At 52.5% G+C, this 13,772-nt stretch overlaps 1 protein-coding gene across 1 annotated transcript in view; it reads right to left on the reverse strand.

Moving 5' to 3' along the window:
- Positions 1 to 13,772, reverse strand: part of ADAMTS2 (ADAM metallopeptidase with thrombospondin type 1 motif 2) — a 245,140-nt gene that overhangs the window by 46,850 nt on the left and 184,518 nt on the right. Inside the window, exons 6-10 of the mRNA XM_027548434.1 lie at positions 8,872 to 9,028; positions 4,569 to 4,674; positions 3,825 to 3,968; positions 3,318 to 3,450; positions 2,602 to 2,715 (exon numbers count right to left, since the gene is read on the reverse strand). Of these exons, the coding sequence (XP_027404235.1) occupies positions 2,602 to 2,715; positions 3,318 to 3,450; positions 3,825 to 3,968; positions 4,569 to 4,674; positions 8,872 to 9,028 (654 nt within the window). The remainder of the gene's footprint in view (positions 1 to 2,601; positions 2,716 to 3,317; positions 3,451 to 3,824; positions 3,969 to 4,568; positions 4,675 to 8,871; positions 9,029 to 13,772) is intronic.

Below are 13,772 nucleotides of genomic sequence, written 5' to 3' on the forward strand. Positions count from 1 at the left end.
AATCCCTGATCCAGCTCAGCTTTCTCCCTGTGCTCCTCGTGAACCGGGGCAGGCTGAGCAAAGCCCGAGCACCCCCTCAATCAGCACGACTGGGCTAAATAAACTGAGGGTCCTACCGGCAAAAACAGTGAAGAGTCATCACTGGGTTAGCACTTTCCGTGTGAAAGAGTGCTTTGGCCACACCTTCCCCCTTCCTCCCCATCCTGCCAAGGGGAAATGGGCCAGTAAGCCGGTGCTCAAGCACTCCCTGGCCCACCTTTGGCAGTGGCCAGGATTCCTGTGGGAAGGCCTACCACCGCCCCTCCACCCCGGACGAGCACACCACACAGTGTCTGCCCCCACCCCTTCTCTCCAGGCCAGGGTTGGACCTGAGGGGCAGATTGGGATAGGGGTCCATGCCAAGCTAGTCTCATTCTCCAGCTCAGCATTTACTGAGTTCCCCATTGGGGTTATGGCAAAAGTTTTGGAGCCCCTGTCTTCTCCATCGAGGTCCCTTGGAGAAGAAGGCTATGAGGTCCGTTCTGGCACAACATCCCATTTGCAACGTCTAGTCTACGGGCACAGCTAAATCATCTGAATGCCTCTTAAAAACACCAATTCCCAAGTGTTCTAACAAAAACATACACATGAATGTTCATTAGCAGGACTATTCACAGATACCAAAAGGTAGAAAAAGCCCACATGCCCACCAAATGGTAAACAAATGTGGTATATCCATATAATGGAATGCTATTTGGCCATTAAAAAAAGAAACGAAGCCCTGATATCTGCAACAGCACAGATGATCTTTGAAGTTAGGATGCTAAGTGCAAAAAGTCAGACACAAAAGGCACATACTATGTCATTCCACTTATAGGAAACTCCAAAATGGGCAAATCCATAGACAGAGAAAGCAGGTTAGTAGTTTCCAGGACCTGGAGAGAGGACAATAACGGGGAGTCACTGGTTCGTGAGGTTTCTTTCTGGGGTGATGAGAAGCTCTGGAAACTAGAGTGGTGAAGGTTGCACAACACTGTGAAAGTCCTAAAAGCCACCGAGAGGGATTTAACTGATGAATTTTATATTATGTTGGATTTTAACATAATCTTACAAATAAAGAACCAAACAAAATAATTCTCAAAGCTTATCCCAAATCAAAATCTTCAGGATGGACCTGGAAATCCATATCTCTAACAAGCTCTGTCAGGGACTAAAATAAAGCAGAATTTAAAACCTGTGGTGCAGAAACCTCAGGCCCAGGTGGTTTGGGTGTCTTTCTAGGCCTAACACTGGGGGACACTGGAGCCCTCTCCTGGACCTCACAGGATCCTGCTGTGTCTGCTGTGTTCCCTGGGCTGAACTCTCATGGGCTCGTCTTCATAAGGAGTGGGAGTGTGAAAAACCAAGATCTGGCATCCGGTCCTGTCACTTCATGTCAAACAGAAGGAGACAAAGTGGAAACAGTGACAATTTTATTTTCTTGAGCTCCAAAACCACTGTAGATGGTGAGCGCAGCCGTAAAATTAAAAGACGCTTGCTCCTTGGAAGAAAAGCTATGACCAATCTCGACAGTTTGTCAGAGACGTCTGAGACATCAACAGAGACAAAGCAGAGACATCGCTTTGCTGACAAAAGGTCCGTCTAGTCAAAGCTATGGTTTTTCCAGTGACACATGTGGACATGAGAGCTGGACTATAAAGAAAGCTGAGTGCTGAAGAATTGACGCTTTTGAACTGTGGTGTTGGAGAAGACTCTTGAGAGTCCCTTGGACTGCAAGGAGATCCCACCAGTCCATCCTAAAGGAAATCAACCCTGAATATTCATTGGAAGGACTGATGTTGAAACTGAAGCTCCAACACTTTGACCACCTGAGGCAAAGAGCCAACTCACTAGAAAGCACTCTGATGCTGGGAAAGATTGAAGGCAGAGGATGAGATGGTTGGATGGCATCATCAACTCAATGGACATGAACAAACTCAGGGAGATGGCGAAGGACAGGGAAGCCTGGTGTGTTGCAGTCCATGGGGTCACAAAGAGTAGATGACTCAGCAACTGAACAACAAAAATGAAAATCAGGCCCAGAATTTGGGCTGGAAGGAGAAGCCCTTTGTCTTGCTGCTTCCATTGAAAGTGGGAAGTGGGCCTGGGGTAGCAGGCAGGCACTGGTAGGTGGCCATCCAGCTACCTCTAGGGACAAGTGTGCCCACCAGGGACCAAACAGCAGTGTGCTAGGGGGTAAAAAGGCCAAGCCTGATGCTGGGCCTGAGGATCCCAGGGCCACCAGAATGTTGGCCGATGTTGGTGTCAGGGTGAGGTGATGCAGGCACCCACAGTGTGCAGGGGGTATGGAAGGCTTCCGGAACCCGAAAACTGGTCCTTGGAGGAGAGGATTCCCACAATAGGGCTTGAAGCACAGTGAGGAGCTCTGAGACATCAGGTTCCCTCTGACAGAAGAAAGAGTGTATAAGAGGTTCAGAGGGCAGGAGCTCTGGAGAGTGGAGAGTGGGGTTACTAGGAGAGAGGCAGGGGTCCCCTGAGACGACCCCGGCCCTACTCCAAGGCCCTGCAGGACCTGCCCTGGAGAGCTGTGCGCGTCCGTGTCTGCCCTCTGCCCTGACTCACCTTGCCAGGTGCACACATGGTCCCATCCAGGGGTGGCCCCTTCTTTGTCTTGCAAAAGTAGGGGTTGTCAGGGTGGCTGCACCACAGCTGTTTGCACGGGTCGAAGGTCCGGAACTGGAAGAGAGCAGCGGCAGCTGGCAGGCTGCCTCCCACTGCAGGGGCCCTCCAGGGTTGCCCGTCACCCCAGGCTCTCGCGCACGGCTGCCCAGGACAGGCCTGCGTGTTGCCCTGAGCTCTGTGTGGTTCTGGTGCTGTGAGGATTTCGGGCGTACTTCATGCTTCATGACTGTACATGACGCAGGGACAGCGCCTCACGTCCCTGGGGGCTGCTGGGCCTCCCGAGCCTGCAGACCTTGGTGGCTACACCTTTCATGGAGCCTGGACCTCTTGTGGAGCCGGCTGGGCACCAGTGTGCTTGGCATGAAGGCTGGTTGGCATTCCTTTGGCCCAAGCAGGCATCCCATGGGCACCCGCTATCCCCCGGCTGAACACTCCACTGCCTGAATCCCTCCCGAAGCCACGTCTGGACCAGCCAGGAGGGCATGGGGCACCCACTGGATATACAGCAGTAGGTGTGGGGAGAACCTGATGTTTGGAGGGCTGCTCCACCCCGTCCCAGGGAGCCACCCCGACACCAGCCACCTCCCAGGAGACCAGGCAGGTCTGGGCTAAGCTCCCGCTCAGCCCTCGCAGGTGTCCTGGGCTCCGACACTCACCGCGGTACACATCATGTAACCAAGGCCAAAGTCGAAACGGCACTGCTCGTTCATGGAGTAGTGCAGCCCGGGGAGCTGGGGCAGCGCCGGCCAGTCGTGGGTGAAGGGGTCATCCCGCAGGCAGTCATAGGAGCTGTGAGGGGACACGGGGCACCACGAGCTGCCTTCAGCAGGACCGGGCTGTCCAGACCAGGCGGCGGCTGAGGCCCCCCATGGAGCCCTGGTGGTGGGGCGGCTTGCACACCCAGCCCTAAGGCTGTGTTACTATGGTTTCCTGTTGCACCTCTTTTCCTGGCATGGTTAGGCAGGATCTGGCTTGCCTGGGCCCTAGGCATCCATTAAAGGTGCAGTGTCTGTAACCACTTTCCATCCAAAACTTAGCCCCCAACAATGGGATCCCCCCACTGCTGTCCCCCTCTGCCCTGCTTTGCACTTGGGGCTAGAGGCGCCCTCCTAGAGCTGAGTCCAGCACTCAGGTTCCTCCTCAGGGGACAGGGTGGTACTCACTGCAGGTAGCGGCTCAGCTCCTGCTGGCTGCAGCGGGACCAGTGGAAGCGATGGAAGGCTGCCTGCACCAGGGGCGCCATGATGCTGCCCAGCCGCACCTCGTCACCGCAGCGGTTGCCCTGCCCGTCATGCTCCATGCCCAGCCTGTGAGAGGAGCCAAGACAGCCTCACTGGACCCTCACCTGTCAGCCCCACCCCCTCCAGACGCCGGGAGGGGACCCCGACCTCCCTGAGCTGACTCCCCTCGCCCTTAGCTGGCCTGGTCAGCCCTGAGCCAGGTGGTACCCGATTTCTCCCAGCTGGATTTTAGAGCTGGGGCACTCTGAGGGGAAAGCATCCAGCAGCAGGCCCTGCAGGGTCCTGTCCCCAAGGCAGAGCGCTGCGGCATGAGAAAGCAGCGGAGGTGGAGGCAGCCACTGCCCTCCCTACACACCAGCAGCATGCACACCCGAGCTCCAGCTCTCTGTTCCTGGGGAAGGCTCCCTTGCACCCTCATCTACAGAATTGGATGAGAAGACCCTCCTGCCCAACTGCTTTGATGGCATAATGAGTGGGCAGCCCCCCCCTGCTGCCTGGCCCTCGGTGGAAAGCGGGCCTGCTGCCTGCCCAGTGCAGCACGGGGTCAGGACATCACATCCGAGGGGCTTGTCATCCAGGGTGTGTCCCTCTCAGGGCGCAGAGGAGAAGCGGGGCCCCTTGAGCCCCAACCTGCCTCAGGCAGCGGGGCCTGCTGAGGCCACTTACACATGGCCAGTCTCGTGGGCCACCACGAACGCGGAGGAGAAGCCGTCCTCGTGGTTCAGCGTGCAGCTGCGGACGGGGTGGCACATCCCAGTGACAGGAGCATAGCCTGGGAGAGACAAAGGGGGCTCAGAGCCTTCCCCACGTGGAGGGGCCCAGACCCCAACATGTCCTGGCATCACCAGAGCAAACGAGCACAGCCAACTGCCCTCAAGGCTGGCACAGCTCGAGACCAGCTTTCCCCTACCCTAGGGAAGCAGGCCTCAGCCCTGCCCATCAGCAGCCACCCTGCAGCCAGCTCAGCTCCCCGTGTCCAGGTCTTATCTGCCAAGACTTTCTGCCACCTTGGTAGCCTCCTGCCCACTGTTCTCTTTCAGGGCACCTTCCACTTTCCTCCCCCTCTTGGCTGAGTGGCCTTTTGATCCCCGAGGCTGCAGGTTGCTTCCTGGGCTGTAGGCACTCTGGCCCTGGTGCCTGGCACCACACCCTGAGCCCGCTCCCTCGGGGCCTCCCTGGGGCCTCTGAGACCTCAGCTGGCCCCTTTCCCACAGTGCACAGATGGCTGCAGGGAGGGTGGTCCCAGGCTGTTCAGGGCAGTGCTGTGCTGCCTGCTGAGCTGTGCAGAGGAGACCGACTATGTAGACTGGCACGCAGACCACAGATGATGAGGCTCCTGGAGCCCTTGGCCTGGGAACCCTGCGCTCTGACTGGGGAGATTCTGAACCACATTCCTGCTGAGGGGTCCAGGGGTCTGTCCTGGGCAAGGCACCCCCAGAGGTGGAGAATGGGGATCAGAGGGGGGAGGGCAGCTGCAGCAGACTAACCTCTGATGTGAGAAGCCACAGACCCTCCAGCCACCGCTCAACCCACCAAGGGCTCCCGAAGAGCCACTGAATTAACAGGTCACAGTGAGGACACACAGTGGGTTTTGCCTGCCCAGTTACAGCGTGCGGGCCAAGGAAGAAGTTGGGAATGGAGTCTCACAAGGAGAGAGGGCAGGGAGGAGGCAGGAGCCTGAACCGCCTGAGCAGGCAGGTGGGAAGGCCACCCTGTGATGTGACTGGTCTGCAGAAGGATGATCCCCCCTGACTGGGCTGATCCTGATCACAGGGAGTCTTAAGATGCCCCCAGGGAAGGACCACGTTCCCGCCCACGGGGAGAGGCAGAGTGACGGGAGGGCACGATGATCCCACCCAACATGGAGGAAATCCAGACAGTGGGGCCTCATCACTTGCTGCTGGGTGAGATACAGAAGTGTGTGCAGAGCGTGTGTGCCAGGCAAGGCCTCTGTTTAAAGACCTGGGCATCCTGGAGGCTGTCAGCCACAAATCAGCATCGCCATGGGCACTTGCCATCTGCCCATGGTTAAATCAGGTGCCGCTGTACCTGCTGACCTTCAACACCCCCTGAAAGGGGTTCAGGGTGGAGATCAGGGATGAGGCGCTCTGTGCTCTGGGAAAAACTGGCGGGACAGGTCTTCAGATACTTATGTTCAGGGGCCAATTTTATGAGCTCAATTCTTGAATCTCCTTGTAACTTGAAAAGCACTAAATTCCTTTATGGTGATGTCTGCTCCTCATGACTAACAGGAATTCTCAAGAGACCAGCAGAAACCTTCTGCAAAAAAATACGTACTTGATTGCATGTGTTCCCTCTTCACTAAAATCACAAGTGTACTGACCTTCCCCACTACTTCTTTGGAGCAGTTTCTCAGAGCTATCTGAAATGCTGTCTCCCAGGCTATAGGCCTCGTTTTGCCCCAAATAAAACTTAACTCGCAACTCTCAGGTCATGTACTTTTTTAAGTCAGCAAGACCCAGAAAATTAGAAACCCGGACTGTGCCCCCACTGAGCCTCACTCATCTGAGACCCCACAGAGAGGTCCTAGGCAATGTGCTCCAAGAGAAAAATACAGAAAGGAAGACGCGTGACCGGGGAGTGCTGGTTACTCACTCATCTGAGACCCCACAGAGAGGTCCTAGGCAATGTGCTCCAAGAGAAAAATACAGAAAGGAAGAAGCGTGACCGGGGAGTGCTGGTTTCAGAACTGTCTAAAAGCAGTATACCCAACCATTGTCTATTTCCCTTCTAATAAACAGGAAAATATGTGTCTTAAAGTATTTTTTTGCTCTGCAGATTTTGAGATGCTTGTTCTTGAATCAGCGCCAGGGCCAACCTTTGTGGTCTTCTCTTTGTCCTTTGTATGCAAAGCCTGCATATGAATATGTGCCTCAGTCTGTATTTCTCATTCACCCACACTAGCATTACATAAACATTTAGCATTTGAAGATTTGAAAATGTATCTATATCTTTTCTTTATATCCTCCATTCTTAGTTTATTTTGCTATTATTTTCTTTCCAGAAATCCTTTTAGATAGACAGTGTTCTTCCTGGATTAAGCCTCTACATCAATTTTTCTCTCATATTTTGATCCTTTTGGGTGCCCTTGACTTTTTATCTCAGCTTTTGAATTTTCCATTTCACCCACTGAGAAATGGAATATTGCTGCGCATATCAGTAAAGAAAGGATGTCACAGCATCAGCAGTTGCAGCCACCATGGATGGTAAGCTGGTGAGCCCCGAGGAAACTCAGGATGTGAAAACACTGGATACTGGCCCCAGATGGCTGAGACGCATATCAAAGGAATGATTTCAGTGAGCCCAGAATCCCGCATCTTCCCACACATAGAAAAGCACTTAATTCCTTATCTTGAGATTTCCGTTTTCTTCAATTAACAGTAAGCTTTGTTCTTATTAGCTGCCCTTTGTTGCAAAACTCCTACATATCCTAGCCCCCCTCGCCTCTTAAGAGCAGCTCAGTTCTCTCAGGGTTACTTGAGATGCTGTCCCCCAGGACTGAAGTGCTAAACATTTCTGATGAATTAAAACACACATACAACTTTCAGGTCAGACATTTAAGTTTTTAGTCAACACCATCAAATCTTTAATGAAAACCCTTTTTTTCTCTGATTCTTCTTTGTAGCCTGGTCTGAGTTTACAGATATATTTCCTCAAACATTCTGGAGATATGACTTTATAAAAATGTACTTTTCCCTTCTCTAAATTATCTGTTTCCTCTGGAGTTAGCTTTTTAATTTTATTTTACATGTCGGTCCATCTTTTTCATCCTTTCCTTTTTTTTTTTTTTTAATATCTGGTAATTCTTGGCTGTCCTTTCACATTTTTAAATGAAGAATGAAGTCACTTAATATAAAGGTTGTGTTGGTTTCTCTCCCACAGAACAGTTCTGCTCCCTGTTAGAGCTCTCACCCGGACAAAGGGGGACAGAGGGCTCTGTCAGCTGGCCACACAGACGGGCTTGAAGGGGAGCGAGCAACCCCTCATGGTAGAGAGGCACCAACACCAACCAGGAGGCAAAGTGATCACACCTGTGTGGCCACCCCGCTGACCAAGAAATAAAACTGTCCCCACACTGCAGAAGCCTCTTCTCGGTTCCAACAGCAACTCCCTCCCTCCTGCCCACTCTCCTGACTGTGAACACCACCGATCAGTTTTGCCCACTTCCAACCCTAAAATAAGTGGAGTCATGAGTATATATTCTTCTCTGACTGTCTTATTTCACTTATTTTATTTAACAGTCACTGTGTGAGACCTTCAACTATGATTGTAGACTTGTCAGTTTTTCTTTTAGGTCTTTCAGTCTTATATAGTTTGAATTTTTAAGTAAAGTCCCTTATCTTTTAAAGATTGAAAATTTATTCAAATTTGTTTTACAAAAGGTGGAGGAAGCAAGGGCTTCCCACGTGGCACTAGTGGTAAAGAACCCACTTGCCAATGAAGGAGACATAAGAGATGCGGGTTCAATCCCCGAGTGGGGAAGAATCCCTGGAGGAGGAGGGCACCGTAACTCCTCCAGTATTCTTGCCTGGAGAATCCCATAGACAGAGGAGCTGGGTGGGCTACAGTCCATGGGGTCGCAAAAGAGTGGGACATGACTGAAGTGGCTTAGCAAGCACGCACGGAGGAAGCAAACAACTGAAACCCAGCCTCAGGGCTTGTCTGGTCCCCGGGCTGCCAGCCCCAGGCTCTGCCCATTTCACTCCCTTTGGTCTTCCCTGTCCCCGGAGAGATGCAGTTTCCTGGGGGACATGTCAGAGTTCCTGGTAGTTTTGAAGAGCCAGGAGGAGACTAGCACTTACCCTCAACCCCGACACCCTTCTCAGCACTTACCCCCTTGCCCAGACACCCCTCTCATCCCAGGCCAAGGCTGCCGGGGGCCCTGGCAGGGTCAGGCACTCACGTGCAGCCCCCCTCCTTTCTGTGTCCCCGCAGGCCCGAGGCTCACCTTGCATGCCCGAGGGCCCGAAGTCCTGCCGTGTGAGGAATATGGCGTGATCGTGGTACTCGTCGTGATCAGTGTCTGGCTTCTGCTGGAGGTAGGCCCAGCGGCAAACATTCTCCAGACTCTGAGAGGGGTTCCCAATCTCAATGAGACTCATGGACTGCAGGGGCAGGAGAGACAACAGAGACAGATTGGTATCTGGTGGCCCAGATGGGAGTTGAGCAGACTCTGTAGACTGGGGACCTGGCCCAAGTGGCCTCTCAAGAATTCCCTCTCACGTGGCTCCATTCTCCAGAGTGGTAGAAAAGCTCCCTGGCCACACAGACCTGCCTGAGCTTCCACACAAAGTCACTGCATCATTTTGGGTGAGACACAGGAACAAAACTCTGAGGCCTCAAAGCCTCAAAGGGTCCATTCAGCCCCCCACCCCCACCTCCAAGGTCCCTGCATCCTACTTGGCACCTGCTCTGTGCAAGCTCTGGCCAGGAGGCCAATGCAGTGGGCCTCGGTTACCCCAAAGAGTTCACACTCTGGCAGGATCTGGGACAGGGAAGACAGAACTCCCAATATGGCTACAAGCCCAAAGAAGAGGAAAGGAACCCTGTGTTTCCCCCTTGATAGAAGCTATTTGCAGAAAACAACACAAGGGAGGGGAAAACTCTGCAGCACATACAGTGAAGGAGCCACATAAGGAACAGGACCACTGGGGTAATTCCTGCAGGAGCCATGGGCAGGAAGCCACCTGGAGCAACCGCATTCCATTTGTACCATGACGCATGCCTGCTAGCCAAGGCTGACCACCAGACTGGCAGTATCGCAGGCCAGTCTGCCTCATGGCATTGGCATTCACTCTCCTACTCAGTTTTCACAGTTACCCAGAAAGGCAAGAAACTGAGGCTCAGAGAGGTCAAGTAACTTGCCCCAGGTCACACAGCTCAGAAGCCTAAAGCCGAATGTCTATATTCCATCCACTTCCCTGAACTCCCTCTCCAAATAAAACACACACCGTATCGTCTCAGAATCAGGTCTCACAAGCTGCACTCACCCCTTTTCTATCTGCAGTCAGCAGGCATTCCGGTTTCTGCTCTCACCACATACTCCTACCATCCAAGCGGTTCCCTCTAGGCAAACCTGTCCATAAAGTAGAGCTATGCACTCCTTGGTAGACCTGAAAACATACATTTTGCCTCTTCTCTTGCATAAACAAATCCAACAAGCATAGTCACATATTTCTCTTTGTGTGTATAAGTAGAATGGATTTGGGCTGTATTTATAGGGCACTGTTAGTAAGCCAGCATGTTGCAGAAGAAGGAAGAATGAGTCAAGGCCAGGGAAAACCCGTCATTGCCAGGCATCCCGTGAGTTACCCAAGTCAATGGTTTACAAGACGGTGGATCTGTTCCCACGTCCTAAGCACAGAGCCAATTGCTCCTGAGAGATGAGAATACTTGTTTTAACAGCATTCAGTGAGTCCTAATGAAGTCAGTCAAAGATAGGAACGAGAGATCTGGTGGCTGGGACCTACTGGACATTCCCCAGAGATGGACAGCCCCAGAGGATGCTGGGAAAGGGGAAGAGAGGCACCTTACTGCCCTCCCTGTGACTGGGAAAGCATGTGACTACCTCCGGCCAATTAGTTGCGATCAAAAGTGATGTGTGTCTCTTCCTGGTCTGAGCACTTTATTGCCCACATGAGAGCCTTCGGAGATCTCTCCTGGCTGGCATGGGAAACAGCGACCAGGCTGCTCTGTCGCCCCGGTCCTGAGTGAAAATGAGACCAGGGTCCGATGCCAATTCACACTGAAGACACCAGTGTGAGCAAGAAATCAAGCTGTGTTGTTGTAAGCTGCTGGGACATGGAGCTGGTTTGCTTCTGCAGCACAGTCTTGCCCACCCCAAGTGACACAGAAGGGGCAAAGGAAGGGGACATGGCATCTGTATCTCATCCAAGCAGGTCAGCCCAAAACACTACCAGGAGATCACTGCCTCCAGAAAACCTTGAGAAGCCACAGCTCTGGAGGAGGAAGCAAGACAAAGACTCTCCTTTCTAGGGAAGGAACTTTGGGTGGAATGAGAAGGAAGGGAACTTCAGGGATGGATCTAGTTTGGTGCTTGAGTTTGGACCCCATTGGGCTTAAGAGTGCCACCCCAGTTTGGACCACAAGGGCCACTGACCATCACTCGATCAAGGAAGGATGCAGAGCCCCCATGGGAGGGGGACCCTCCAGCTCCACAAAGCCCAAGACACGTGCAGATCACTCAGTCGTGTCCAGTCTTTGCAAGCCCCATGGACTGTAGTCCGCCAGGCTCCTTGTTCATGGAGTTCTCCAGGCAAGAATACTGGAGTGGGTGGCCATTCCCTTCTCCAGGGGTGGAACTGGGCTTTCCCGCATTGCAGGCAGACTCTTTACCATCTTAGCCACCAGGAGAGCCCGGAGCCTTGCTAAGCCACTTCCAGCAGAAGGACCTTGTTCTCTTTAGGGCCGTGTCTCTCAGCCCAAACATCAGGGGACCGAACCCCTGGTTGGTTACAGTTACTTTTGCCTGCGTTCTTCTGACAACAACAGCCCAATCTCCCTCTGGTAAAATATCTCCTCTGTTAATCTGGGTCTGACCTCGGGCTCAGCGGCAGGAGAGGTCAAGCCCAGACAACCCCACCTAGCACCTTCCCAGCACCATGATGGTTGGGGCCAAGGAGTTGGAAAGGTGTGTGACTGTGAGGCTGGAGCTTCCCCCAGAGCAGAGAATTCCAGGGAAGGAAGAAACCAGAACAGACAGAGTGTGGCCTGGGGTGGAGAGAGCTTGATTCCCAGTGTCCTCACACCACCACGTGGCTTACCCAGGCCTGAAACCAGCTGCCCACAGGCCCGTTTATTTCCTGCAGCCATGAAATTAATAGACGCTTAAGCCTTAGAAGAAAAGCTATGACAAACCTAGACAGTCTGTTAAAAAGCAGAGACATCACTTTGCCAACAAAGATCCATATAGTCAAAGCTATGGTTTTTTCCAGCAGTCATGTATGGATGTGAGAGTTGGAACATAAAGAAAGCTGAGAGCTGAAGAATTCATGCTTTCGAACTGTGGTGCTGGAGAAGACTCTTAATAAAAGACTCAAACCAGCCAATCCTAAGGAAATTAGTCCTGAATATTCATTGGAAGGACTGATGTTGAAGCTGAAACTCCAACACTCTGGCCACCTGATGTGAAGAGCCAACTCATTGGAAAAGACCCTGATGCTGGGAAAGATTGAGGACAGGAGAAGGGGTCAACAGAGGATGAGATGGTTGAATGGCATCACTGACTCAATGGACATGAGTTTGAGCAAGCTCCAGGAGATAGCAAAAGACAGAGAAGCCTGGCTTGCTGCAGCCAGTGGGGTTCCAAACAGTCGGATATGACTTAGCAAATAACAATGAATAACAATAACATAATGAGTTATTTCCAAACTTTATGATCTGAAAAGTTTGGAAATCTGAAAAGAGTTTCCCTGGTGGCTCAGATGGTAAAGAATCAGCCTGCAATGCAGGAAACTCTGGTTTCATCCCTGGGTCGGGAACATCCCCTGGAGAAGGGAATGGCTACTCACTCCAGTATTCTTGCCTGGAGAATTCCATGGACAGAGGAGCCCAGTGGGCTACAGTCCATGAGGGTCGCAGAGAGTTAGACACAACTGAGTGACTAACACACACACACACACACACACACACACACGATCTGAAAAACCCCAAACACGTGTTATCTCATGGTTCCTGGGTTAGTAATCCAAAGGCAATCCAGTAGGGTCCTCTACTCAAGGTTCTCCCATGAGATTGCTGGCAGCTGAGACTGGGGCTGCAATCTCAGCTGAAGACTCCCCTGGGTGGGACACACTCCCACACTCACTCACGTGGTTACTGGCAGGATCCAGTTCCTCACGTGCTGCTAGACCTACGGCTCCTTGCCACCTCACATGGACCTCGCCACAGAGCAGTCACACAGGGCAGCTTGCTTCCCCCAGCATGAGTGACCTGGGAGAGCATATCTGAGACACAAGCCATAGTCCAGTTAGAGGCAAATCTCGGTCCTGCCCACGCCTGCAGGGAAAGGACCATAGCAGGGAGTGACCACCAAGATGTGGGCTCACAGGGGTCATCCTAGTGCCTGCTTGCAGCAGAGATGTGTCCCACATATGTTGTCAGGAAATTCCTCCCATGAAAGTCAACTGGAGTTGTGTCATTGTCACTCGCAGCTGAAAGACCATGAGCAGCGGACTTCCTCCCTGGAGACTCGTGGGAAGCCCAGTCGAGTGCACTGGCTGGATGGTTGGAGGGATCAGCTAGTGTGTCCAGCACCAGTGGGAGAGAAGCTCTAGTCACATTTTTGAAGAGAAGAGTCCCAACTAGAAAGACACATGGTGTCAGGGCCAGAGAACAGGAATAGGGCATGGAGTTGGAGACAGAGCCAAAGGCTGAAACGAGGTGAGAACAAGCAGTCTGGGGGCTCAGAGAGAGGCCTGACTGCTCAGGGAGTGGGCTCACTGGAAGTGATGGGTTGGTGTTGCAAACCCAATGCCCACAGGCCAAGGCTGGTGATGTGAGTCAGTGAGGCAGGTTGGCTCAAAGAAAAGCAAATCTGTCTTTTGTTTGCCAGTTTAGAAGTTTACAGAAGAATATTTCCCTGTTATGATAAAGAAGTTGGGGTGATAAGGAGTGGCAAGAACTGGCAAACCAAGGAGCCCATGCCCCGATGCAGGGGCAACAATACTCAGCCCCAGCTCCATGGGCATGGTATGCAAGAACAGAGCCCAGAGCTGTCGCCGGACTGATCTCTCAGGACAGTCTTTACATTTTACAAAGAAGTGTGTGTGTGTGTGTGTGTGTGTGTGTGTGTGTGTGTGTGTGTGTCTGCAAGTTGCTCGGTCATGT

Source organism: Bos indicus x Bos taurus, chromosome 7 (genome assembly GCF_003369695.1).
Source record: "Bos indicus x Bos taurus breed Angus x Brahman F1 hybrid chromosome 7, Bos_hybrid_MaternalHap_v2.0, whole genome shotgun sequence".
NCBI classification, from domain to species: domain Eukaryota; kingdom Metazoa; phylum Chordata; class Mammalia; order Artiodactyla; family Bovidae; genus Bos; species Bos indicus x Bos taurus.